This window comes from Columba livia, chromosome 21, assembly GCF_036013475.1.
Source record: "Columba livia isolate bColLiv1 breed racing homer chromosome 21, bColLiv1.pat.W.v2, whole genome shotgun sequence".
Taxonomy (NCBI): Eukaryota; Metazoa; Chordata; class Aves; order Columbiformes; family Columbidae; genus Columba; species Columba livia.
In genome coordinates, this window is record NC_088622.1 from 5,767,676 (window position 1) to 5,793,502 (window position 25,827).

At 56.6% G+C, this 25,827-nt stretch overlaps 3 protein-coding genes across 5 annotated transcripts in view; all 3 read left to right on the top strand.

Annotated features, from left to right (window-relative positions):
- FBXO42 (F-box protein 42) overlaps nt 1-7,208 on the top strand; it is a 46,761-nt gene extending 39,553 nt beyond the window's left edge. For all 3 annotated transcript variants that reach the window (XM_065038143.1, XM_065038142.1, XM_065038141.1), the window contains exons 6-10: nt 708-818; nt 1,100-1,196; nt 2,452-2,508; nt 3,007-3,123; nt 3,795-7,208. In XM_065038143.1, the coding sequence (XP_064894215.1) occupies nt 708-818; nt 1,100-1,196; nt 2,452-2,508; nt 3,007-3,123; nt 3,795-4,886 (1,474 nt within the window). In that variant the 3' untranslated portion in view covers nt 4,887-7,208. The remainder of the gene's footprint in view (nt 1-707; nt 819-1,099; nt 1,197-2,451; nt 2,509-3,006; nt 3,124-3,794) is intronic.
- Nucleotides 7,209-8,293: 1,085 nt separating this feature from the next.
- CPLANE2 (ciliogenesis and planar polarity effector complex subunit 2) lies at nt 8,294-10,548 on the top strand. The gene is made up of 6 exons (XM_065038161.1): nt 8,294-8,357; nt 8,917-9,069; nt 9,149-9,301; nt 9,374-9,498; nt 9,576-9,715; nt 10,256-10,548. Exons 1-6 carry the CDS (start codon nt 8,309-8,311, stop codon nt 10,479-10,481), a joined length of 846 nt encoding a protein of 281 aa, XP_064894233.1. The 5' UTR covers nt 8,294-8,308; the 3' UTR covers nt 10,482-10,548.
- A 1,374-nt stretch (nt 10,549-11,922) lies between these two features.
- Nucleotides 11,923-24,650, top strand: EPHA2 (EPH receptor A2). The gene is made up of 17 exons (XM_065038140.1): nt 11,923-12,073; nt 15,515-15,582; nt 16,411-17,074; nt 18,085-18,240; nt 18,349-18,681; nt 18,760-18,884; nt 19,492-19,651; nt 19,741-19,840; nt 19,945-20,000; nt 20,122-20,247; nt 20,334-20,516; nt 20,822-20,883; nt 20,979-21,188; nt 21,917-22,066; nt 22,153-22,346; nt 23,141-23,296; nt 23,972-24,650. The coding sequence occupies exons 1-17, from the start codon at nt 12,004-12,006 to the stop codon at nt 24,075-24,077; spliced, it is 2,919 nt and encodes a 972-aa protein (XP_064894212.1). The 5' UTR covers nt 11,923-12,003; the 3' UTR covers nt 24,078-24,650.
- The last annotated feature ends 1,177 nt before the right edge of the window (nt 24,651-25,827 follow it).

Here is a 25,827-nt window from a genome sequence, read left to right on the forward strand (position 1 = left end):
TTCCCATCACCAGGTGGGAAGTCAGGATGTGAACGTGTTAAACATTTAATCGATTTGCCTGCAAGACAGTGAGGAAAAGAAGAGATAAAACCTTTACTCCTGGAGTTCTGGCTTATAGCAATGGTCCAAACTCAAAGCTCCTGTGACCCCCCACTTGAGATGCAATAAAGCACCATTTTTGTAAACTCTCTGCCTTTCCAGCCCCTGGGCTCATAATAAAACATCCAGCAGAGGCTGTGGAGGTGACAGGAATTTTCCTTTTCCCTTTAAACATTGTTGGGCTGGTTTTTGACCAGACTTTCTCACTCCTGCTTGTGTGAGAAAGGAGCAAATACTTTATCAAAGCGGCGATGGTTCCTGCTCCTCTTTCATTGAGAACTTTTCATCATCAAAAGTGTCCATTATCCAGTGCACTTTTGGGCAGTGTCATCCAAACGCTGTAATTAAACCGCATTGGAAATAATTCAGGGCGAACTTAATTGGAAGGGGCAGTATTTCCAACTTGGCCTGGTGACTTTGTCATGCTTTAAAAATGTTAAACACATTAGTATTTCTAATTAGTTTCGCTGTTATTTGGCTCTTTGGAGGTTTTCCTCTGTAACGTGTTCTTGAGGACTTTGCTGTCCCCTGGGATTTTTCATTTTGCTGTTCATCTGGTGCATTTATTTCTTCCAAAATGTGGGTTTTCTTCCTCCCTCTTCCCCCAGGTGGAATTGCATCGTCACCACGCACGGCCCCCCTCCCATGGCCGGACACTCCTCCTGCGTCATCGAAGACAAAATGATTGTTTTCGGGGGTTCGCTGGGATCGCGGCAAATGTAAGTTTGGGGTGAAGCTGTTTGTCGAATCCTCCTGCAAGCGAGGAGCGTACTGTGGTGGTCTGGAGTAGTTCATAGCGTTTCAGAAGGAAATCTCACAGGGTTTTGGGGTCTGCAGGCTGCCTGAGCTCGTTTTCATCTCATTGCAAATCTCCTTGAGGCTCCAGCCTGCAAAAAACATAATTCTGCTGTAAAACTCTGCCCCGAATCCACATTTCAAACGCCCTGAGGCTCTGCTTGTGCCAGCGGTATCGTCACCGCTTGTTGTCTCATCCTTGCAGGAGCAACGACGTCTGGGTGCTGGATCTCGAGCAGTGGGCTTGGTCCAAGCCCAACATCTCCGGGCCCAGCCCTCACCCGCGAGGCGGCCAGTCTCAGGTGAGCTTTTCTTCACCACACGCCGCAAAGATAAGCCAGACGCGGTTTCATTTCCAGCTTCCAGGCAGCTCTCTGCGAGTCGCCTCCAAGCCACCTCCCGATCTCCAGGTTATCTTGGAACCTTTGCCCAACGGGCCCATGTTTTCGCTCACCATCTGCACTGCGAAGGCGCTTTTTATCTCCCTGCCGCTCAGGCAGGTACCGTGCAGCGTCTTGCGCCTGATTCAGAACTCTTAATGAGCGTTTCTAGAAAACAAATTGCTGTTTTCACCCTGCAATCATCCCCCGTGGTGTGTAAGATCAATGAAGCGTTATCACAAGTTGGTTTGGCTCAAGGCCCTTTTGATTGCTCAGCTCCCCTGATTCTCAGTTGGAGCGACGCTGGATTGTTCCTGCTCGAAGCCACGGGTCTGGCAGCGCCTGTTTTATTGTCTGCCCGGGGCAGGATGCTCGTGGGAGTCACCCAGCTGGATGCAGGTGTCTCAGTCGCAGCTGCCATCCCCACCTTCCCTTTGTGGTCCCCAGGAGGGTGGTGGATGGTTCCTAGCGTGTGGTTCATCTCAGGACACCCAAAAAAGATCAGATGGGTCATGCGTGAAAGTGACTTTCTCTCCGTCCACTGGAAAAGGAGACTGAGGGCTTTGCTTATCCACCACCAGCATCTAATAGTGGTTTATTGACTTTTTAGCGGGGCTTGTTGAGAGGTGTCCAAGCTGGACATGAGGAAGAAATTGTTGGCCCTGAGGGTGGTGAGAGCCTGGCCCAGGCTGGCCAGAGTGGTGGTAGATGAACCATCCCTGGAGACATCCCAGGCCAGGCTGGACGGGGCTCTGAGCAGCCTGAGCTGGTGAAGATGTCCCTGCTCATGGCAGGGTGAGCTGGGAAGGTCCCTTCAACACAAACCCTTCTGTGATTCTATAATTGCTGTGAGCACGTGGCCTCCCAGCTGGTCCTTGTACCTTCTCCCCTTGAGCGCAGAGGCTCTTGAGTTCCTGGCTCAGCTCCAGGAAGGGTTTTCGCTCTCCTCTGTGAGAGGAGCTGCTTTGGGAGCTGTTTGAGACAACGCCATGGGGTCAGCCCCACATCCTGCTTTACCTTGGGCCCAGCAAAACCTGCTCTCCATCCCAGCTCTGCTCCTTATCCCAGGGCGGACAAAATTCAGCAGGGTCTGTGTGGTTGAGAAGCCCTTGCTGAAAGCGCTGGGCGCTGCTGCGTGTCCTTCCCAATCTGAAACACTGTTCTTTGTCCCCTTCAGATCATCATAGACAACGAGACCATCTTAATCCTGGGTGGCTGCGGTGGTCCCAATGCAGTGAGTATCCTGAGGGGAGCGTGGGCATGAACCCCACGTGTCTCGCTGCAACCGAGAGCCGTGGGTGCTGGATCAGGGAGCGGGGGGACTCTGCGTGTTACCTGGATGGCATTTTATCCTGCAAATCTGAGCACCCACGCAGCAGGTTTTCCAGAGAAGCTGTCTAGCTATTGCTAGAGCTGCTTTAATTAAGAAAAAAGCACCCCAGGCACTATCTGAGCAGCTCGCTGAGTTTAATTGAGCCTCAGAAGAATTAGCCCTGATTTTCTTCTGGGGTAGAAGATGGAGATGAAGGGATTTGTCCGTGGACATTGTAGGGTGTAGTCACCCCTGGGCGGTCAGATCTTGATGTAGGTCACTGTTCCTCTGTCTGCAGCAGCAAAGCACCACTCCTGCTTCCGATGGGTTGATCTCAGCAGCACACTGGGCTCCTAAATCTCAAACCGGGCTCCTAAATCTCAAACTGGGCTCCTAAATCTGTCACCTTTCTCTTCACAGCTGTTCAAAGACGCCTGGTTACTGCACATGCACACAAACCCCTGGACGTGGCAGCCGCTCAAGGTGGAGAATGAAGATCACGGAGCCCCGGAGCTCTGGTGCCATCCTGCCTGCAGGGTACAGACAAGGGGGGGGTCTCTGCTCTCTCATATACACCCTTGATCATTATTGCCTGCCCAGAATGCTCCATATCCCTCCTTTTTCCCCCAGTACAGCACAAAGGCTGTACTGGGCACTGGTGAGGCCGCAGCTTGAATCCTGAGGTCAGTTTTGGGCCCCTTGCACCAAGAGAGACTTTGAGATGGTGGAGCGAGTTGAGAGAAGGGAACGGAGCTGGTGAGGGGCTGGAGCACAAGTGTGATGGAGCGGCTGAGGGAGCTGGGGGGTTCAGCTGGAGAACAGGAGCTGAGGGGAGACCTTCTGATCTCTGAACTGCCTGAAAGGAGCTTGGAGCCAGGGGGGTCGGGCTCTGCTCCCCAGGAACAAGCGCCAGGAGCAGAGGAAACGGCCTCAAGTTGCGCCAGGGGAGGTTGAGGTTGGATGTGGGAACAATTTCTTCCCCAAAGGGCTGTGGGGCATTGGAACAGGCTGCCCAGGGCAGTGCTGGAGTCACCATCCCTGGAGGGCTGGACAGACGGACATGAGGTTCTCAGGACATGGGGCAGGGACAGGGGTGGGTTATGGTTGGACTCGATGAACTTGAGGGTCTCTCCAACCAAAATGATGATTCTCTGATTCCAAGGGTCATCTTGCCATGTGTAACCTGTTCTCTCCCCTCTACTCTCCAGGTGGGACAGTGTGTTGTGGTTTTCAGCCAAGCTCCCAGCGGCAGAGCCCCGCTCAGCCCCAGCCTCAACTCTCGCCCCTCTCCCATCAGTGCCACACCGCCCGCCCTGGTCCCCGAAACGCGGGAATACCGCTCCCAGTCTCCTGTCAGGAACACGGACGAAGCTCCCTGTGTCAACGGCCGCTGGGGCACCTTGCGACCCCGAGCGCAGAGACAAACCCCCTCGGGATCCCGGGAGGGCAGCCTGTCCCCAGCCAGAGGGGACACTTCTCCTGTGCTCAACGGTGGGAGTTTGTCACCTGGAGCCGTGGCAGCCGGCGGTGCCTCTTTGGACAGCCCGGTGCAGCTCGTATCGCCCAGCACACCCTCCGCGGCCGAAGGATATGACCTAAAAGCAGGGCTGGCCCTGGCGCCACGCCGGGGATCGCTACCGGAGCAGAAAGACCTGCGATTGGGATCTGTCGACCTCGGCTGGGAGCAGAAACCGGCTTCCATCCTCTGCCAGACGGACGGCGCGGACAGCAGGACGGTCAGCATCAGGAACCCCCCCGAGCAAACCAACGGCGTCCACACGCCGCCCCACGTCGCCAGCTCCCTCCCGGGCGCCGTTTCCCCCGGCGCGCTCCGGAGGAGCCTGGAAGCCGTCAAAGCTCTCTCTTCCAAAAACCCCTCGGCTTCCGCTGCGCTCAGCCCCCCTCTGGCTTCTTCCCCGGGCTCCCCGGGCGCCGAGACGGGTTCGACGGCACGTTTGGGCTCTACCCAAAGCGACGGCCATTCCTTACCTCCCATCGCCCGCCGCCTGGGCCACCACCCTCCCCAATCCCTCAACGTGGGGAAGCCTTTGTACCAGAGCATGAACTGCAAACCCATGCAGATGTACGTGCTGGACATTAAAGACACCAAGGAGAAAGGACGAGTCAAATGGAAAGTGTTTAACAGCACTTCAGTGGTGGGGCCGCCCGAAACCAGTTTACACACAGTGGTGCAAGGCAGAGGGGAATTAATCATATTCGGTGGCCTCATGGACAAGAAACAAAACGTCAAATATTATCCCAAAACAAATGCCTTGTACTTTGTGGGAGCAAAAAGATAATTCCGGCCCCTTCGCCGCCGTCTCCTTCTCCCCTCCCTCCCCGCGGCTCTTCCCTCTCCTTCCCCAGCCCTCGCTCCGTCCCGCAGGCGTTCAAACTGTGAATTTAGGCAGCAAGAAACCAATAAAATCCAAGCAAAACCTCCAGCGCTGCCCCACCGGGTCCCAATTAGAGCCCGGTTGTGTTTACAGGAGCCGCGACGCTTCGAGCCGAGGATTTGAGGTGAGCAGGTAGGGAAATCTGCCAACCAGGATCCTCTTGAGGTCGGTCTTTATTTCCCAGGGGTTTGAGAGGCTTCGTATCTCTCCAAAACTCCTGGTGGGATGCGAGTAGAAGGGAATTTCTCCAAAATTCTCCAATTTGTGTGCTGGACTCTGTGAGGAAAACAACAGCAATACCCCCAGGAACCTTCCAGCGCTGCAAACCTTTGCTCAACACAAACACGATGCCTTTTGGAGCTGGTTTTCTTTTTGCCTCTCACCCCTTTGGATGCCGCTCTGGTCCCTGTTCTCCGCACCATTAGAAGGAAGAACAGACTCATTTTTTTTTGTATGAAAATGCCAAAAATATTAAGAATTAGCCGAGCGTTGGCATCCTCCCCTCCCTGCCCTGTGCTGGATCAGACCTGATCCGCAAAAAACTCACTTATTTCCTCAAAAAAACCTACTATTCCCCCCCAAAGCTGTGAAATTTGGCTGCCGTTTCCCTCCAAGAATTGAAGGTTTTGTTGTCACTCAGCAGCCCAAACCCGTTCGAGGCTGAACCAGCACCTCAGAACCTGGGAACGGGGTTTGTTTTCCGGCCAAAAGGGTGAATATTGGTAAATCTGAGCGTGCACGGGCTCGCTGACCGCACCTCGTCTTTGCACCTGCCTCCTTCCGCAGAGATTCAGACAGATGAAAATCCGAAGGGATCGAACCTTCCAGAACAATCTCCCTCCTTCCCTTTCCTGGGGATGGGGGGGCAAAATGGGCCAATTCTGCCAAGTTTTGGTCAACAGCCTCCAGCACCCAAAAAATAAGGAGCCCTCCCCAAACCGGCAGCGCCATGACGTGGCCCCTTTTCCTCTATTTCTTTATGTTTTGTCTTTTGAAGTTTTTCTCTTTATTATTTTATTTCTCCTTTTTTTTTCTTTTTTTCCCTATTTTTTCCTTTTTTCCTCCTTTTCTCCTCCTTTTCTCCTCCTTTTCTCCTCCTTTTCTCCTCCTTTTCTCCTCCTTTTCTCCTCCTTTTCTCCTCCTTCTTTCCTCCTTTTCTCCTCCTTTTCTCCTCCTTTTCTCCTCCTTTTCTCCTCCTTTTCTCCTCCTTTTCTCCTCCTTTCCTCCTCCTTTCCTCCTCCTTTCCTCCTCCTTTCCTCCTCCTTTCCTCCTTCTTTCCTCCTTCTTTCCTCCTTCTTTCCTCCTTCTTTCCTCCTTCTTTCCTCCTTCTTTCCTCCTTCTTTCCTCCTTCTTTCCTCCTTCTTTCCTCCTTCTTTCCTCCTTCTTTCCTCCTTCTTTCCTCCTTTCCTCCTCCTTTCCTCCTCATTTCCTCCTCCTTTCCTCCTCCTTTCCTCCTCCTTTCCTCCTCCTTTCCTCCTTTTTTCCTCCATCCCCACTGAGCATTTTGCCGGTCGGAGCCTTAAATCCCATCCCAGCCGCAGGGGTCGGGGAGGGTTTTGCTTCGGCTGCGGCTTTTCCACCTCTGTAAATAAATTCCTCATCCAATCCAACCTCTCCCCCGCCCCATCCACAACATTATTTGATGTATCCAAACAAAACGCAAAATGCAGTTTTTCCCCCCAAAACCTCAGGAGCACCGAGGGTGAGGTATGAACTATTTCTTCTCCAATTTAAGCTTCATTTGGAGCTTCGGCATCAATTCATTCCCCCCCCAACTTTGCATGTCTCACTCCCCCCACAAAAAGAAGTCAAAAAAGGGATGGATGACACCATTGGGTCGACATCTGTCCATCCTCAAATGGTCCCAAAATCCCCCCAAACTGCCCCAAAATCCATGTAACCGCTCCCAAAATCCCCACGGGGCGCGGAAGGGCATGTTCTGCGCCGTTAATGATAAAACTCACCCCAATTTTGACGCAAACCGCCCCCCCTCGAGCCGCTGGTGCTGTGAGCGAGGTGTCACCCCCCCCGCGACTCAGGTGTCCCCCCCATCGTCATCCCCGGCTCGGCCGAGCATAGGAATGAAAAGCGATTTTTGGTGATATTTAAAATCTTGTGTACATTTTTTTGGGGGGGGAAGGGGGTTAATGGGTTCCCCTTCCCCTCCTCCCCCACCCCATCCTGATGAATTTTTAGCAATTTAACAAATAAAAAGGAAAATAAATATATGGTTGGTCCTTTTGGGGGGGTGGAGATGACGTGTGGGGAAAGCGCCACTGTGCTCCCCATGAGTTTTTTTGGGGAAAAGGGGGATTTGGGATCTTTGTGGGTTAAGAAAGGGCAGGATTTCTGCCAGGGGATGTTGGAGAACAGGGAGAGGTGGGAAAAAAGGGGGTACAGGGGTTTTGGGGTGAATAGGAGGGTTTGGAGAAGGGGGGTAGGGCTGGGAATTGGGGACCCCAAAGCCCAAAGTGCTGGAAATGGGGGATGGGGACCCTAAAACATGCCAGTGCTGGAAATTGGGGATGGGGACCACAAAGTGAGGAAGTGCTGGAGACTGGGGACCCCACATCCTGATAGTGCTGGAGATTGGGGACCCCAAAGTGAGGCAGTGCTGGAGATTGGGGACCCCAAAACCTGCCAGTGCTGGAAACTGGGGACTTGGACCCCTAAGTGTGGCAGTGCCGGTGTTTGGGGACCCCAAGATGTGGCTTTTTTGGAGTTTGGGGATAGGGACCCCAAAGCATGGCAGTGCTGGAGTTTGGGGACCCCAAAGTGTAGCAGGGATGGGGCTTGGGGACAGGGACCCCAAAATGTGGAAGTAATGAGGGCCCTAAAGTGTCACAGTACTGGAGTCTGAGCACCCCAAAATGGGGCAGTACTGGAGTTTGGGGACAGGGACCCCAAAGTGTGACAGTGCTGGGGTTTGAGTACCCCAAAACCTGTCAATGCTGGAGACTAGGGACAAGGAACCCAAGCAGGGTAGTGCCAAAGTTTGGGGACCCCAAAATGTCACAGTGCTGGATTCTGGGGACAGGGACCCCAAAACCTGCCAGTGCTGGAGTTTAGGGACAGTGACCCCAAAGCGTGACAGTGCTGGGTTTTGGGGACCCCAATATGTGGCAGTGCTGGATTTGGGGGACAGGAACCCCAAAATCTGTCACTGCTGGAGCTCTGGGACCCCACAACGTGACGGTGCCGCAGTTTGGGGACCCCGAAGCGTGGTGGTCCCGGAGTTTGGGGACAGTGACCCCACAACCACAGGATCGGGAACCGCTCCCCTTCCCGCCAATGCGCATGCGCTGCTGTAAGTGGGCGTGGTTAATATGAAACCACGCCCCTTCGTAACGTCATCCGACCCGGAAGCGGCCGCAGGTGAGGCGGCGGGGCCGCCTTAAAGGGGCCGCAGGGGGTAAACGGGGGGGACCCCATGTTTTGGGGTGGGGGGAGGGTCTCATCCCTTTGCAGGGTTTGAGGTGCAGGGACCCCATGGGAGGGGTTTCAAGGACCCCGGGGGAGGGGTCAGGGTCGTCGTGGGAGGATGCTGGGATGCGGGGGGGGAGCAGAGACTTGATTGGGGGGCGGTCAGGGACCCCATGGCGGGGTCAGGGACCCCATGGTGGGGGGTCAAGGACCTTATTGAGGGGGGCAGAGAGGTAGAGACCCCATGGAGGTGTCAGGGACCCCATAGGGGGTTCAGGGACCCCGGCGAAGGGGGGGCAGAGACCTCATGGTGAGGGGGTTCAAGGACACCATTTGGGGGGTCAGGGTTCCCAGGGGGTGTCAGGGACCCGGGGGGGCACAGGGACCCCGGGGGGTTGTTCAGGGACCCCATGGGGTCACACTGGCCCCCCGAGGGGGTGCAGGGACCCTGGGCTGGGGGGGTCACCCAGCTCTCCCCAAGCTGCGGGGTGCAGTGACCCCACGGGGGCAGGCGGGGGGGTGGGGCTGTTCCCTGCACCCCCAGGTTTCGGGGGGCTCATGGCGGCGCGGGGGGACCCAGTGCTGGAGCCGGGCTGGCTCCTGTCCCCCCCCGCCCGCCCCTACCTGGACTCCATCCTGCACAAGAACCAGCGCAGAGTGTTCGGTGAGCATCAGCCCCCCCCAAAAATAAACCAAAATAATGGGGTGTCGCCCCCCAGAAAACTCACTTTATCCCCCCCCAGGTCTTCTGGAGCGCCCGGTGCTGCCCCCCGCCTTGACTGTCCCCATCGTCACCTACAAACTCTTCGTTACCGGCAAGAGCGGCGTCGGCAAAACCGCCTTGGTGGCCTCGCTGGCGGGGACCCCCGTGCCCCCCGGCCACCACGAGACCCTGGGTACGTCATGGGGGAGACACACCGCACCCCCGTGTCCCCAGGGGGGTGACAGTCCCTGTGTGTCCCCCCCAGGGATCGAAACCACCACGGTGTTCTGGCCGGCCAAGCCGCAGAGCAGCGCCCGCCCCGTCATCTTCCAGCTCCATTTTTGGGATTGTGGCGATGGAGCCCTGAAGAAATTTGATTACTTGCTGCCCGTGAGTTGAGGGGGGACGATGTAAGTGGGGGGGACACACACATTAGACCCCCCCTGTGATGCTGGTGACCCCCCCAGGCTTGTAAGGAGGAGGCGGACGCCGTCCTCTTCCTCTTCTCCTTCACCGACCGCTCGTCCTTCGAGGAGCTGCCGGCGCTAATGAGCCGCGTGCTGGGCCCTGACGAAGAAAAGCTCGTTAGGGTGGTGGTCGGCACCAAGTATCCTTTTGGGGGGGTGTTTAGGGGGGTCTGTGTCCCCCCATTAGCATCTTTGCACCCCTGTGTTTTGCGCTTGGTAGCTGAGAACACACACAAATCATTACACCGATGAATTGGCAGCTCCCCTTATTTTTAGGGGTTATTTCCCCCCACCAGGGAGGTTATTTAGGGTGTTGGTGTCTCCCTAAACCACATATGTCACCCCACAATCCGGTTTGCACCCCCATATTTCACACCGCTCAGCAGGCTGAGAACGTGCACACTTCATTGCACCGATGGATTTGCAGCTCCTATTGATTTTTAAGGGGTTTTTACCCCCCAGAGGAGGATTTTTTGGGGGCGTTGGTGTCTCCCTAAACCACATGTGACCCCCACAATCCGGCTTGCACCCCCATACTTCACCCTGCTCAGTAGGCTGAGAACACACACACCTCATCACACCGATGGATTTGCAGCTCCCGCTTATTTTTAGGGCGTTTGGGGGGGATTTTTCGGGGTGTCGGTGTCTCCCTTAACCCTGTGTCCCCCTCCCCACCCCAGATTCGACCTGTCCCCGCAGGCGGATGTGACCGAAGGGGACGTGGTGGCATTTGAGGGGACGTGGGGGCTGCGGGTGCTGCGGGCGGGGTGCAGGGGGGCTGGGGGGGGGCGGGGAGGGGTGGCGCGGGTCGCCCCAATCCTGGACGCGCTGGTCGAGCAGCTCTGGCGTCGCGACCAAATCGCTGCCGGTGTCGCCCTGGGGGACAAGGGGTCCCCCCCGGCCTGAACCCCCTTTTACAGGGTGGGTTTTGGGGGGGCTTTTGAGCAAAATCTATGTTTTTACAGCAAAATGATCCCTGGGTGTTGTGGTGTGTCTGATTTGTGGTGCTGGGGGTGATGGGGATTTAGGGTGGTGGGGAATTTGGGGTGCTTGGGGTTGAGAATTTGGGGGTGATGGTGATTTGGGGTTCTGGGGATTTGGGGGAGTTTGGGGTGCAGGGGGGTGGGGGATTTATGGGGGGATGGTGTTTTGGGGTGCTGGGGGATATGGGGTGCTGGGGGAATGTTCCAGGATTTGGGGGAATTTGGGATGCTGGGGGTGATGGTGATTTGGGGTGCTGGGGGATTTGGGGGGCTTTGTGGTGATGGAGGAGGATTTGGGTGCTGGGTGGGGGATTTTGGGGGTTCTGGGGATTCAGGGTGCTGGGAGTGGGGGATTTTAGGGGGGATGGTGATTTGGGGTGCTGCAGGATCATGGAGAAGGAGGTGCTGGAGATTTGGGGTGCTGGGGGGATGTTCTGGGATTTGGGGTGCTGGGGGGGTCCTGCAGAGTGCTGGGGGATTTGGGCTGCTGCAGGATTTGAGGAGATTGGGGGGAATTTGGGGTGCTGCAGATGCTGCAGGATTTGGGGGGGCGGGTCCTGTGGAGTGCTGGAGAATTTGGGGTTTTGGGGTGCTGGGGGTTTTAGGGTGCTGTAGATGCAGGATTCGGGGTTCTGCAGGGTCATGGGGATGGGGGTATTGGGATTTGGGGTGCTGGGGCCCGATCCAGGCCCTCCCAGGCTGGAAAAACCGCATTATTTTTAAGCCGAAAAGAAGCCGATTTGGGGTCCGGCGTTTTCCGCACGTGGGAAACGGGGGTCGGACATCGCGCCCACAAACCAGCCCCCCCGGTACCTCCCCCAATCCCCCCGTATCCAACCGGTGGGCGGGGGGGAGGAGCCGGTAGTAGCCGCTGGCCCCACCCTCTGTCGCCATTGGCTGCCGCTCCCCCGTCCCTTCCCACGCCGCTTCATGAATGAAAGGGGAGGGAGCGGGTGGGTTTAACCCCTTCGGGGCCGGAGCTTTGGGGGAACACGGTGCTATGGACCCCCCCACGCAAACTGAGCCCCCCCACGGGTGTGCTCCCCGCCCAGACGCTTCTCACCCCCCGAATCTATTCCCTCCGCGTCCTCAGACTCTGGCCCTCCCAGTCTCATACTGGTGAGTACTGGGAGCAGCTACACCCCCCCACACACCAAAACCCACCCCCCCCGCATGTGCACCCCCGTGAGAGGGTCCCAAACCCCGCTCTCCCCTCCAATCTTCTCACTTCCCACCCTCACTCTCGGGCCCTCCCAGTCCCATACTGGTGGATACTGGGAGCGCCTTCCTGTCCCTTTAAGAGCGGGCGTGGCCGCCTGACGTCACCGGGACATGAATGAACAGGAGCGGGGTGCTCAGCCTCACACACCCCACAGCGCTGGGTGCTGCCGGTTGTGGGGTGCACCCCAAGAAAACACCCCAAAAACCTCCCCCCCCGCCCCACCATGGCGGGCACCCCCCCGGCTTTCACCCTCCTCTTCCTCACCGCCCTCACCCCCCTGGCAGCCGAGGAAGGTGAGTCCCACTTGGGGGGGGGGGGGGGGCGGTGCACCCCAAAGCTCTGTTATTAGGGTGCGGGGGGGGGCCCTGGGTGCGGACCCAAAGGGGTGCGGTGGTTTTGGGGTAAGTTCGAGCGGTTTTGGCGGCTAGGAGGTTGTGGGGGGCGCTGAGGGAGCCCCCCAAATAAATGGTGATGAGGGGGTGCCCCCCTAAAAAAAAGGGGCGGCCATGGGTGCGGGGGGGGAGTCACTACCTGCTGGGGCGCGTTTTGGGGGGGAAAAAGGTAAAATGGGGGGGGAGGAAGTTAAAAGGAAGAGGGAAAAAGTTAAAAAGAGGAGGGAAAAAGGAATTAAAAGTTGGGGGGAACAAAGTAAAATGGGGGGACAAAAAGCCAAAATGCATTGGGGGTAAAGTGGGGGAGGTGAAGGGGGTGGGGGGAGCTAAAGTTGGGGGGAAAAGCTTTAAATGAGGGGAAAACTAAGAGTTTTGGGCAACTTTTCCCATGCGAAGTGTCGGACGCGCCGAGCGGGGCCGGATCCCGGCGCTCCCCAAAACCTCCGCCGGGGGGTTAAAGCGGAGGGGATGGACCACAAAAACGACCCGAAAATAGAGGAAAATCACCCGAAAATGGAGAGTTTCCCATGGGCGGCGCTGGGCCGGGCAGGATCCGGCCCCGAGACTGCAAAACAATGTCAGGAAAACCCCAAAATCGCTGGGAAAAACACGCAGCGTCTCGGCCTCCGCCTCGCAGCCTTTCCCGGCCCGGCTTGGGCTCGTTTGGAGGGGTTTTGGGGCAAAAAATAAGGGCAAAAGTCACTTTTTTTGAAAGTATAGATGTGATTTTTGACAAATTGAGGTTTTTAAAACCTCCGGCTGAAGGGTTTAATAATTAAATATGAAAGGATCCGGCCTGGGATGCAAATAAATCGGAGGCTGCAAAGTGGTTTGGGGTGGGAAATACATCCCTAAAATGATTTAAAATGGGGTAAAAAGCCCTAAAATGAGGGGTTTTTTTAAGTGCTGAGACCCCAATGTGGCTGCAGGGTTTGAGGTGCCAGTTCCTGGGAGAGATTTTGGGGGTTATCAGGATTTTTGGGTTGAAAAAGTGCAAAGAAGGGGAAAGTGTTGGGAGAACAAGGTGGTTTTTGGGGTAGGGGGGCTGTTTTTTTTGGGGGGGCTGGGAGGGAGTTTGAGGGGGTTTTGCTTCCCACGGGTTGGAAAGGGTGAAATTGGGGGGGATGTTGGGGGTGATGGGTGGAGGTGGCACCACCCACCCCCTGAGATTTGGGGTGTCCCCAAGGGATTGGATTAATTTGGGGATTTGGATTAAGATTAGGATGGGGTTGGGATGGGACAAGGATGCAGATGTGGAGCATGGTGGTGGTGATGATGGTGATGATGATGGGGATAGGGATGGCAGTGGCAACAGCAGCGCCGATGCAGATGGGGACGGTGACAGCAATGGTGCTGGGGCTGCAGGTGGGCATGGGGATGGTGGTGGGGCTGCAGGTGGAGATGGTCAAGGAGATGTGGATGGCGAAGGGGCTGCAGGTGCAGATGGTCATGGTGGTGGCCAAGGCGACAGTGGTGATGGCCCAATGGTAGTGGTGGCCATGATGGTGGCAATGGAGATGCTGGTGGTGATGGAGATGTTGATTGCGATGGCCAACGTGATGATGGCGATGGAGGTGGTGGTAGTGATGGCCATGGTGGTGGAGTTGACCAATCGTGATGGCCATGGTGATGGAGCTGTTGATGGAGATGCTGGTGGTGATGGCCACGGACACGTTGATGGTGGCAATGATGATGATGGTGGCAGAGGGGGCGCAGATGCCGATGGCGATGCCAGCGGAGGTGCCAACAGCGCCGGTGGCCCCGGGCGTGGGTGCGCCCTTGGGTGCTGCACCCCTTGACTCAACAGCCACAGCACTGGGTTTCTCCCCTGACTCAGCCCCACCGCAGCCCCGGGGGGGACACAGTGGGGCTGGGGCGACAGGGACACAATGGGGTTGGGGGACACCCCACAGAGAACCCCCCAGCTCAGCTCAGGCGCCGCCTCCTGCCGCTTTCCGCTCTCCGGAGGTTGGAGGGGGGGAATTCCAGCCGCAGGAAAGCCGGGATGTCACCTGCATCCTTCCTGTCCCTGGCGCGGGACGGGGGGGACACTGACCCACATGTGCCCCTCCAGCCACATTCTTGGGGTTCCCCGTCAGACTTCACCCCCTTGGGACATGTCAGGAGTTCACCCGTTCTCAGCAGAGTGGGGGGATCTGTCCTTAAAACTCCCCAACTCCGCTGGGACCCGTCCCGCCGCGTGAACCCAGGCGTCCGGGCACATTCCTGGGGGGTGATTCACCGGGTGGGGGGGGCACCCGTCAGCGCTTCCCTGCCGGCCTTCGGCGGCCTCCTCTTCCTCTCCTCTTCCTCTCCCCGGCGCTGGATCCGGCCACCGCCCTTGGGCCGGCATGTCACGGCATGTCACAGCAGGTCTGCGCGCCACGGCACCGACTGTGCCTCAGTGTCCCCTCTGCTGGGGGCTGCTCGGGGGACCCCAGGGGAATCTGTTGGGTCTGCGAGCATCTGTGTGTCCAAGGGATGTCTGTGGGTCCTGGAGGCGTTTGGAGGTCCTGGAGGACATCCATGGGTCTTGAAGGGCATCTGTGGGTCCCAAGGGGGTCCATGGCTTCAAAGGACATCTGTGGGTCCAAGGGATGTCTGTGGGTCCTGGAGGTGTTTGGAGGTCCCAAGGGACATCTGTGGGTCCAAGGGGCATCTGTGGGTCCCAGGGGTGTTTGTAGGTCCTGGGGACATCCATGAGTTGTGGGGATGTCCATGGGGAGTGGGTGCATCTGGGGGTATGTATTGGGGACATCTGTGGATCCGAGGCACAACCGTGGGTCCTGGGGAAGATCTGTGGGTCCCGGGGACATCCATGAATTGTGGGGATGTCCATGTGGACCGGGTGCATCTGGGGGTATGTCCTGGGGGACATCTGTGGGTCCCAGGGACATCTGTGGCTCCTGGGGGACATCTGTGGGTCCCTAGGACCATCCATAGATGCTGGGGGACATCTGTGGCTCCTGGGTGACATCTGTGGGTCCCTAGGGCCATCCATGGGTCCTGGGGTTCATTCTTGGGTCTTAGGGACATCCCTGAGTCCTGGGGACACCCATGGGTCCAAGAGGCATCTGGGTGTGTTGGTAGCACCTGCCATGTGCTGGGGCATGTCCATGGGTCCAGGGGCCATCAATGGGTCCCAGACACATCCATGGGTCCTGGGGGACATCCATGAGCCTTAGGGACATCCCTGAGTCCTGGGGACATCCATGGGTACCAGGAGCATCTGGTTGTATTGGTGGCACCTACAGGTTGCTGGGGCCGTCTGTGGGTCCTGGTGGCATCTCCCAGGCTTCATGCCTGCCCCACTGACGTCCCTCTCCTCTCTTCTCCCCACAGTGGTGCTGCTGGACTTCGCCAAGGCACAGGGGGAGCTGGGTTGGCTCACCCAGCCCTACGGCAGAGGGGTGAGCACCTGGGGACCCAGGCATCCGGGCCCACACCGGAGATGGGGACATCACTGGGGATGGGGATGGGAATGGGGACATCTCTGAGGATGGGGAACTCCATGGGGAGCTCCAAGGGGATGGGGACAATGGCATCCATGGCCATGGGGACCTCCATGAGGATGGGGATGAGGATGGGGACATCCATGAGGAGGGGGACAGGGACACCCATGGGGATGGGAATGGGGACATCCATGGGGACAGGGACCTTCACTAGGATGCGGTTGGTGATCTCCATGGGGATGGTGACATCCTTGGGGATGAGGATGGGGACCTCCATGGAGATGGGACACCTGTGGAGATGGAATTGGGGGCATCCACTGGGTTGGGGACATTCACTGGAATGGGAACCCCCATTGGGGTTGAGTGGGGACCTCCATGGGGACAGGAACACCCATGGGGATGAGGTTGGTGACCTCCATGGAGAGGGGGCTGGTGACCTGGGGATGGGCATGGGAACCTCCATGGGCATGGGGACACCTTTGCAATGAAGCTGGGGACATCCAAGGGGTTGGGGACATTCATTGGGTTGGGAACCTCCATGGGGACAGGGACACCCATGAGAATGGGATTGGGAACCTCCATGGGCATGGGGACACCCTTGGAAATGGAGTTGGGGACATTCATTGGGTTGAGAACCTCCATGGGGACAGGGACGCCCATGGGTTGAAGACAGGACCATCCACGTGGATGAGGCCAAATCCATCCACAGGGACCAGAGGCACCACCCACCGTGCCTCAGTTTCCCCCCCCATGACCCCCATTTCTCTCTCTCGGGGCTGGGGACAGTGGGACCTTCTCCAGAACGTCCTGAACGACTCCTTGATCTACATCTACTCGGTGTGCAACGTGCTGGAGGGCGAGCAGGACAACTGGCTCCGCACCAACTGGATCTACCGCGGGGTGGCCCAACGCATCTTCATCGAGCTCCAGTTCACCGTCCGCGACTGCAACAGCTTCCCCACGGCCGGCGGCGGCTCCTGCAAGGAGACCTTCAACCTCTACTACGCCGAATCCGACGTGGATTACGGCACCAACTTCCAGAAGAGGCAATTCCAAAAAATCGACACCATCGCCCCGGACGAAATCACCGTCCAGGACGATTTCGCCACCCGCAACGTGAAGCTCAACGTGGAGGTGCGCTCGGTGGGGCCGCTCCGGCGCAAAGGCTTCTACTTGGCGTTCCAGGACTTGGGAGCCTGCGTGGCGCTGGTGTCCGTGCGGGTTTATTACAAGCGCTGCCCCGCGGTGGTGCGGGGAATGGCCCGTTTCCCCCAAACGGTGGCCGGCGCCGACTCGCAGACGCTGGCTGAGGTGCGGGGGACGTGCGTGGAGGACGCGGTGGCCCCGGACGCCCCCGCCCTGCACTGCAACGCCGACGGCGAGTGGCTGGTGCCCATCGGGCAGTGCCTGTGCCGTGCCGGCCACCAGCGCCTCGGGGACACCTGCCAAGGTGAGGCCTTGGGGGGCCAGATTTGTATTTGGGGGGTTGGGGGTGAGGATGGGACGGCTCGATGTGTCCTGGGGGAAGTGGGGAAACGGGGGGTTGGCCCCGAAATTGCCCAATTTGGATGCTTGAAATTGGGCATCACTGGTGGAGTGAGTGTGTCAGGGCTCAGCCGGGAGAATGGGGGGATCCCAGTAACAACAGATGCTGCAAAATAAGGTGAAATACCCTAAAATCCTCAGTCTGGGTCAGAGGAATTTGACCCAAATTCCCCACCCTGGATCCTCCATATTGAGCATCACTGGTGCAGCGAGTGTGTCAGGGCTCAGCTGGGAGCGGGGGGGATCCCAGTAATAACAGATGCTGCAAAATAAGGTGAAATACCCTAAAATCCTCAGTCTGGGTCACAGGGATAAGGTGTTGGCCCAAAATTCCTGATTTTGGATGCTTGAAATTGGATGCCACTAGTGGAGTGAGTGTGTCAGGGCTCAGCGGGGAGGGGGGGATCCCAGTAATAATAGATACTGCAAAATAAGGTGAAATAAGCAAAAATGCACTGTCTGATTTAGAGGAATTTGCCCCAAAATTCCCCACCCTGGATCCTCAATATTGAGCATCACTAGTGCAGCGAGTGTGTCAGGGCTCAGCTGGGAGAACGGGGGGATCCCGGTAATGATAAATGCTGGAAAATAAGGTGAAATACCCTAAAATCCTCAGTCTGGGTCAGAGGGATAAGGTGTTGGCCCCAAAATTCCTAATTTTGGATGCTCAAAATGGGGCGTCACTAGTGCAGTGAGAGTGTCAGGGTTCAGCCGGGAGGGGGGTCGGCTTAGGGGGGGTCCCAATTATTGTTGTTCTTTATCAAGAAGCTGCAAAATAAGGCAAAACACCCCAAAATCCCCACTCTGGGTGCTTGGGGGGGGGTGATGCTCCCCACCCCTGTGCATTGTGGATGCTGCAGGTGGCACAGGAGGTTTTGGGGTCTCACTGATGTCATTGTGTCCCCCCCACCACAGCTTGTCCCCCCGGCTCCTTCAAGGCGGGAGTGTCCCCAGGTGACTGCCAGCCCTGTCCCCCCAACACGCTGCCCCCCCCGGCCGCCGCCGCCTCCTGTCCCTGCCAGGACGGCTTCTTCCGCGCCCCCGACGACCCCCCCAGCGACCCCTGCACACGTAAGTGACATTTTTTGGGGGGAAACAAGCACAACGGGGTGGGGAAACTGAGGCACAGCATGGCCACCTCCCCGCTCACCCCACTCTGTGCTCTCTGTCCCCTCCCAGGTCCCCCCTCTCCCCCCCAGGGTGTCACCGCCGTGGGGCTGGGGGCCACAGTGCAGCTGCGCTGGTCACCCCCTGCCGACCCGGGTGGCCGTGAGGATGTCACCTACGTTGTCACCTGCGAGCAGTGCTGGCCGGAGAGCGGGGAGTGCCGGCCCTGCGACGGGGGGGTGCGCTATTCGCAGCCCCCCCAGGGGCTGACAGGGACAGGGGTGACTGTCACTGACCTGGAGCCACACGTCAACTACACCTTCAGCGTGGAAGCGCGGAACGGAGTGTCACCCTACAGCCAGCACCGCAGTGCGGCCACCGTCACCATCAGCGTCAACCAGACGGGTAAGGGGCCACCAGCATCTCCCACGGCTTTCCCACCCCACCTAGGGACACCTCGGTGATGTCCCTGTCCCCACACAGAGCCGCCCCGGGTGACGTCGGTGAGCCTGGACGGCCGGACGGCCACCAGCTTGGTGCTGTCCTGGACAGTGCCACCGCGGCAGCAGAGCCGGGTCTGGAAGTACGAGGTCACCTACAGCAAGAAGGTCTGTCCTGTGTCACCACAGCAGCCACCGTCCCCAAACCCACCACCCCCAGCGTGTCCCCACTGTCCATGTCCCCTCTCTCCATGTCACCTCCATCCTTGACTCCATCCATGTCACCCCTCCATCCATGTCACCCCTCCATCCATGTCACCCCTCCATCCATGTCACCCCCGTCCTTGGCTCCATATATGTCACCTCCATCCTTGGCTCCATCCATGCCACCCCTCCATCCATGTCACCTCTATCCATGTAATCTCTATCTTTGCCTGCATGTCACCTCCATCCTTGACCTCATCCCATCCATGTGTCACCTCCACCCATGTCACCCCTCCATCCACGTCACCTCCATCCTTTCTCCCATCCATGTCACCCCTCATTCTATGTCACCTCCATCCTTGGCCCCATCCATTTGTCACCTCCATCCCACATGTTACCTCCATCCATGTCCCCTCAATCCATGTCACCTCCGTCACTGGCCCCATCTGTGTCACCTCCGTCCGTGTCACCTCCATCCTTGCCCCCATTCGTGTCACCTCCATCCTTGCCCCCATCTGTGTCACCTCCATCCGTGTCACCTTCACCCATGTCACCCCACCCATGTCCCCAGGTGGACGAGAACAGCTACTCAGTGCTGCGCTGCGAGGGCACCTCTGTCACCCTCCCCAAGTTGTCCCCTGCCACCACCTACGTGGTGCGTGTCCAGGCGCTGACCCAGGACGGCCATGGGGCCTACAGCCCCCAGCATGAATTCGAGACCCTGCCGGAGGGTGAGAACCAAGGGGGGACAGATTTTGGGGTGGCGGGTGCCCAGGGGGTGCAGGGATCACCCCAAAGCCACCCCGGATTGTCCCCACAGGCGCCGAGGCCATGGCATCCACCGCCGTCATTGGCGGCTCTGTCGTTGGCATCATCTTCGTCCTTCTCCTCTTGGCCGCTCTCGTCTATGTCCTCCGGCGGTAAGGAGAGAAAAAAACATCCCAAAACCCCAAAAATACCATTATTTTGCCACCAAAGATGGACGAGGGGTGAATTTTGGGGGCAAACCACTGTTTTACTACAGGAGGAGGAGGTCACGGCCACGCCAGTCTGCTGAAGACGTCTACTTCTCCAAGTCAGGTGAGCAATGGGATGGGTTGGGTCAACAGGGATGGTTGGGTCAATGGAGACAGTTGGGTCGTCAATTAGAATGGGTGGGGGGTGACCTGGGTGCTGAACCCCACCCTGTGCCACCCCACAGACCAGCTGAAGCCCCTCAAGACCTACGTTGACCCCCACACCTACGAAGACCCCAACCAAGCCATGCTCAAGTTCACCACCGAGATCCCACCGTCCTTCATCACCCGTCAGAAGGTCATCGGTGCTGGTAGGTCCTTGGGTGGCTTCGTCACCCCAAAGACACCCCAAAATTGGAACAAGATGGGGGGGTTTAACGTCCCACCCCATCTCCAGGTGAATTTGGGGAGGTCTACAAGGGCACCCTGAAGCGGGGGAAGAAGGAGGTGCCTGTGGCCATCAAGACGTTGAAGGTGGGCTACACGGAGAAGCAGCGGGTGGACTTCTTGAGCGAAGCCACCATCATGGGCCAGTTCTGCCACCACAACATCATCCGCCTGGAGGGGGTCGTCTCCAAATGTGAGTGTGAGCCCCCCAAAACCAAAAAAAACCCACAATTTCCCTACAAAATACCCCAAAAAAGGCTGTAGAAAATAATGTATTTTGAGCAACAATGCAGGAGCGTTTGGGGAAGGTTGGGTTTTGGGGAGTTATTTTGGTTTTTGGGGATTTGGGGTTTTTGTTTTGTGTTTTTATTTTTTTGAGGTTTAGGTTTCTGGAAGGGTTTTGGGGGCCTTGGGTTTTTTGGGGTATTTGGGGAGGTGGTGGTTTTGGGGGGAGTTTTGGGTGGTTTTGACTCATTTTGGATCTTTTTTTCTCTCTAGACAAGCCCTTCATGATCATCACAGAGTACATGGAGAATGGCGCGCTGGATAAATTCCTTCGGGTGGGTGACACGCGGTGACAACGTCCCCCCCAGCTGGTGGAACCACCAAAACCTGCCACAAGAGGATTTGAGCCCAAATTCTACCTTTTTCACAGGAAAAGGAGGGAGAATTTGGTGTCATCCAGCTGGTTGGGATGCTGCGGGGTATCGCTGCTGGCATGAAGTACTTGGCCAACATGAATTACGTCCACCGTGACCTCGCCGCCCGCAACATCTTGGTCAACAGCAACTTGGTCTGCAAAGTGTCCGATTTTGGGCTCTCCAGGGTGTTGGAAGATGACCCTGATGCCACCTACACCACCAGCGTAAGTGCCACCAAGGTGGGATGGTTGAGTACACTGGGGTCATTGACCATAGTGAGATGGTTGACCGTGCTGGGGTCATTGACCATAGTGAGATGGTTGACCACGTTGGGGTCATTGACCATAGTGAGATGGTTGACCACGTTGGGGTCATTGACCGTGGTGGGATGGTTGACCACGCTGGGGTCGTTGACCGTGGTGGGATGGTTGACCACGCTGGGGTCATTGACCGTGGTGGGATGGTTGACCACGCTGGGGTCGTTGACCGTGGTGGGATGGTTGACCACGCTGGGGTCGTTGACCGTGGTGGGATGGTTGACCACGCTGGGGTCGTTGACCGTGGTGGGATGGTTGACCATGCTGGGGTCATTGACTGTGGTGGGATGGTTGACCACGCTGGGGTCGTTGACCGTGGTGGGATGGTTGACCACGCTGGGGTCGTTGACCGTGGTGGGATGGTTGACCACGCTGGGGTCGTTGACCGTGGTGGGATGGTTGACCACGCTGGGGTCGTTGACCGTGGTGGGATGGTTGACCACGCTGGGGTCATTGACCGTGGTGGGATGGTTGACCACACTGGGGTCATTGACCGTGGTGGGATGGTTGACCACACTGGGGTCATTGACCATGGTGGGATGGTTGACCAAGGTAAGGTTGTTGACCAAGCTGGGGTGGTTGACCACGGTGGAGGCTTTTTTTGGAGCGTGGGGTTGACCCCAATGTTGCCGTAGGGGGGAAAGATCCCCATCCGTTGGACGGCACCCGAAGCCATCTCCTACCGCAAGTTCACCTCGGCCAGCGACGTCTGGAGCTACGGCATCGTCATGTGGGAGGTGATGTCCTACGGCGAGCGACCTTACTGGGAGCTCTCCAACCATGAGGTGAGTGTCCAGTCACTTTTGGGGGGGTTTCCTTGCAAACGAAGAACTTTTTGGGGGCTCACCACCCAACCTCCTCCTCCTGGTAGGTGATGAAGGCCATCAATGAGGGTTTCCGCCTCCCGGCCCCCCTGGACTGTCCCTCCGCCATCTACCAGCTGATGTTGCAATGCTGGCAGCAGGACCGTGCCCGGCGCCCCAAATTCGCCGACATCGTCAGCATCCTGGACAAGCTGATCCGCGCCCCCGAGTCCCTCAAGGCGCTGGCGGATTTTGACCCCCGGTGAGTGACAGAGAGAGACGGGACAGGAGAAGGGGGGACAGTTTGCAGTGTTGCACTCTTGTGTGCACCTTTGCACCTTCACATCTTTGCACCTTTGCATTGCTTCTTGCATCTTTCCATTTTTGCATTACTTTTTGCATCCTTCTATTTCTGCGTCGTTTTTTCATCCTTCCATTTCTGCGTTGCTTTTTGCATCCTTCCATTCCCATGCCATTTTTTCATCTTCCCATTTCCACATCCCTTTTTGCATCTTTCCATTCCTGCGTCAGTTTTTGCACCCTTCCATTTTTGCATCACGTTTTGCATCTTTCCGTTCCTGCATTTTTTTTGCATTGTTTTTTGCATCCTCCTGTTTCTCCATTATCTTTTGCACGTTTCCATTTCTGCATCCTTTTCTTTTGCATCCTTCCATTTCACACCATTATTTTTTATCCATCCTTCCATTTTTGCATAGTTTCCTGCATCCTTCCACTTCTACATAATTTCTTGCATCCTTTTATTCCACATCATCTCCCGCATCCTTCCATTTCATCCCATCTCCCGCATCCTCCCATCTCCCGCATCCTCCCATCTCCCGCATCCTCCCATCTCCCGCATCCTCCCATCTCCCGCATCCTCCCATCTCCCGCATCCTCCCATCTCCCGCATCCTCCCATCTCCCGCATCCTCCCATCTCCCGCATCCTCCCATCTCCCGCATCCTCCCATCTCCCGCATCCTCCCATCTCCGCGTCTCTTCTCGCGCCCCCTGTTCCTGTCCCATCCCGGCCGGTGTCTCACCCCCCATGTCCCCAGGGTGTCCATCCGCCTGCCCAGCACCAGTGGCTCGGAGGGCGTCCCGTTCCGCTCGGTGCCCGAGTGGCTTGAGTCCATCCGCATGCCCCAGTACACCCAGCACTTCATGGCCTCGGGCTACAGCACCATCGAGAAGGTCCTGCAGATGACCAGCGAGTGAGTGTCCTCATGGTGTCTCCATGGTGTCCCCATGGAACCCTCATGGTGTCCCAGTGGTATCCCCATGGTGTCTCCTTGATGTCCCTGTGGTGTCTCCATGGTGTCCCCATGGAAACCTCATGGTGTCCCCATAGTGTCCCTATGGTGTCTCTATGGTGTGTCTTCCATGGTGTCCCCCTAATGTCCCCCAGGGTGTCCCCATAGTGTCATCATAGTGTCCCTGTAGGGTTCTCCATTGTATCTTCCATGGTGTCCCTGTGGTATCCCCATGGTGTCCATTTGATATCCCCATACTGTCCCATGGTGCATCCCCATCCTGTCCCTTTGCTGTCTCCGTGGTGTCCCCTTCACATCCTCATCCTGTCTCCTGGTGTGTCCCCATCCTGTCCCCACAGTGTTCCCTTGGTATTGCCATGCTGTCCCCATAATGTGTCCCCTGGGTGTCCCCATCCTGTCCCTTTGCTGTCCGCCCCCCAGCCTCCACGGGCACATGGACATCCTGGGAACGGAAACACTCGTGTGACCCAGCATCATTGTCCCCAAATACAGGACAAACCCAGACATTCCCATCTCAGAACCCCCCCAAACCAGGGCCTGCCCCCCCCAGGACCCTTTTCATCCTCTTTCCACTCCAAAACGCCGGATTTATTGGGGTTTCTCCTTGGTTTGCAGCGACATCAAGAAGATCGGGGTGCGCTTGCCAGGGCACCAGAAGCGCATTGCGTACAGTCTGCTGGGGCTGCAGGAACAGGCGGCCGCCGGGGGGGTCCCCCTGTGACCCCCCAAAGAAACCAACCCATGAAGACCCCCCCTCCTTCCCGAGGGGTTTATTTATTATTTCTATTATTATTAAGGCTTTTTTAATAGTATTTTTATTAATATTATCCCCGCGGTTGGGGAGAAAAGATTCACCCCCATCCTCCCCTCCCCTAGAAAACAATTATGAACATAAAATTTCAAGCTCATTTTTGGGCCGGGGGGGGATGTTTTAGGGGGGTTTCCTGTTGTTTTTGCCACATTTCAAGACAAAACCAAGGGGTTCAGCCCCTTGCTTTGCTTTGTTTTGCTTTATCCCTCCCCCCCGCAGGTTTTTGGGTGGTTTTTCCCCCTTTTTAGCACAGATCTCCCATTGTTCCCTTCCCCCCCTTTATTTTTTAACCTAATTTATTCTATTTTTGTATATTTATTGCGAGGAAGTGAAAGTTGTGTCCGATTCGGGACAGAAAAAAAGGGGGCGAAATTAAATCCCAGATATTTTTAATCCCTCCCCCCCCTTTATTTTCACAGATTTTCAGGGGTTTGGGGCATTTTGGTGGGGTTTTGATTGAAATAAAAATGTGCTTTTTTTCTATATTATTGTCATGTCCCATGACTCACAGACATTGGGGGGGGGTGGCAAAAAGGGATTGCAGTGGGTCCCCCTGGTTTTAAGGAGGATTAGGGGGTTTTAAGGGGGTTTTGAAGGGTTTTCAAGACATTTCAGGGTGTTTTAAAGGAGTTTTAAGAGGTTTTAAAGGAGTTTTAAGAAGTTTTAGAGGAGTTTTTAGGGGTTTAATGTGGTTTTTTAAGGGAGTTTAGGGGTATTTAAGTGATTGTTTTAAGGGGGGTGTTTGAAGTTGTATTTTTAAGGTGGTATTTTTAAGGGCGTTGTTTAAATCGGTATTTTTTTAAGGTGGTATTTTTAAGGAGGTTGTTTAAATCCGTATTTTTTAAGGTGGTATTTTTAAGGGGGTTGTTTAAATCGGTATTTTTTAAGGTGTTTTTTTAAGGGGGGGTAAGTTTGGAGGTTATTTAAATGTTTTATTTGTAAATATATATATATTTTAAAGGTTTTTTAGGGAACGATTCCCATCCGAGGCCTCTTTTCCTTCATGATACCCATGAGGAATTTGGGTTCTTTTCCTCTCCCGCCGCCGCCCCCTAAAATCAAACCCCAACCACAGGGCCGGCTGCCCGGTGCCTGCAAATAACCGGCTGCAAAAAAGATGGAAAAAAGGGGCTTTTTTTTGCCCAAAACCATAAAAAAAGGGTGGGGAGGGTTAAGGGGGGACCAGCATCTTGCTGCAACAGCCGCCATTTGGGTGGGTTTCACCCTATTTTGGGGCGTTTTCACCCTATTTCGGGGCGTTTGGGTGTAACCAGTTGGCTGGTCTAAGCCCCAGCTTAAAGTCTGGGGGGTGCGGGGGGACACCCCGGATTTGGGCAGCACCGGGATGAGGGCGATGGGGAAACTGAGGCACGGCGACTTTGGGGTGTTCCCCCCCAATTCCTGGTGTGGTTTGGTTGAAACTCCTGCCCTAATCCCCAGGGAGGGGGGGCAGCACCCATGGGTGTTGTGCCCCCCCCCCCATAGCACCCATCCCATTTTTGGGGTGTCTCCCCAGCTCTGACCCCGCTTCCCCCCGGCTGCGCCCAGGCATGCCTGCCTCACCCAACCTGCCCCGCCGTGCTTAATTACCCCGCGGGCTTAATTATGGCTTCGTTAGCGCCCGCCGCACCCTCTGCTTCCCTCCCCCCCCCACCAAAAA

Excerpts from the sequence above, each read along its gene's own strand:
- CPLANE2 (XM_065038161.1), top strand. The coding sequence starts at position 8,309 with ATGAAACCACGCCCCTTCGTAACGTCATCCGACCCGGAAGCGGCCGCA. Across the intron at positions 8,358-8,916 it reads CGACCCGGAAGCGGCCGCAG|GCGGGGGGGTGGGGCTGTTC; the intron begins GTGAGGCGGCGG and ends CCACGGGGGCAG. Across the intron at positions 9,499-9,575 it reads AATTTGATTACTTGCTGCCC|GCTTGTAAGGAGGAGGCGGA; the intron begins GTGAGTTGAGGG and ends TGACCCCCCCAG.
- EPHA2 (XM_065038140.1), top strand. The coding sequence starts at position 12,004 with ATGGCGGGCACCCCCCCGGCTTTCACCCTCCTCTTCCTCACCGCCCTC. Across the intron at positions 20,517-20,821 it reads GGAGGGGGTCGTCTCCAAAT|ACAAGCCCTTCATGATCATC; the intron begins GTGAGTGTGAGC and ends TTTTCTCTCTAG. Across the intron at positions 22,067-22,152 it reads GGGAGCTCTCCAACCATGAG|GTGATGAAGGCCATCAATGA; the intron begins GTGAGTGTCCAG and ends TCCTCCTGGTAG.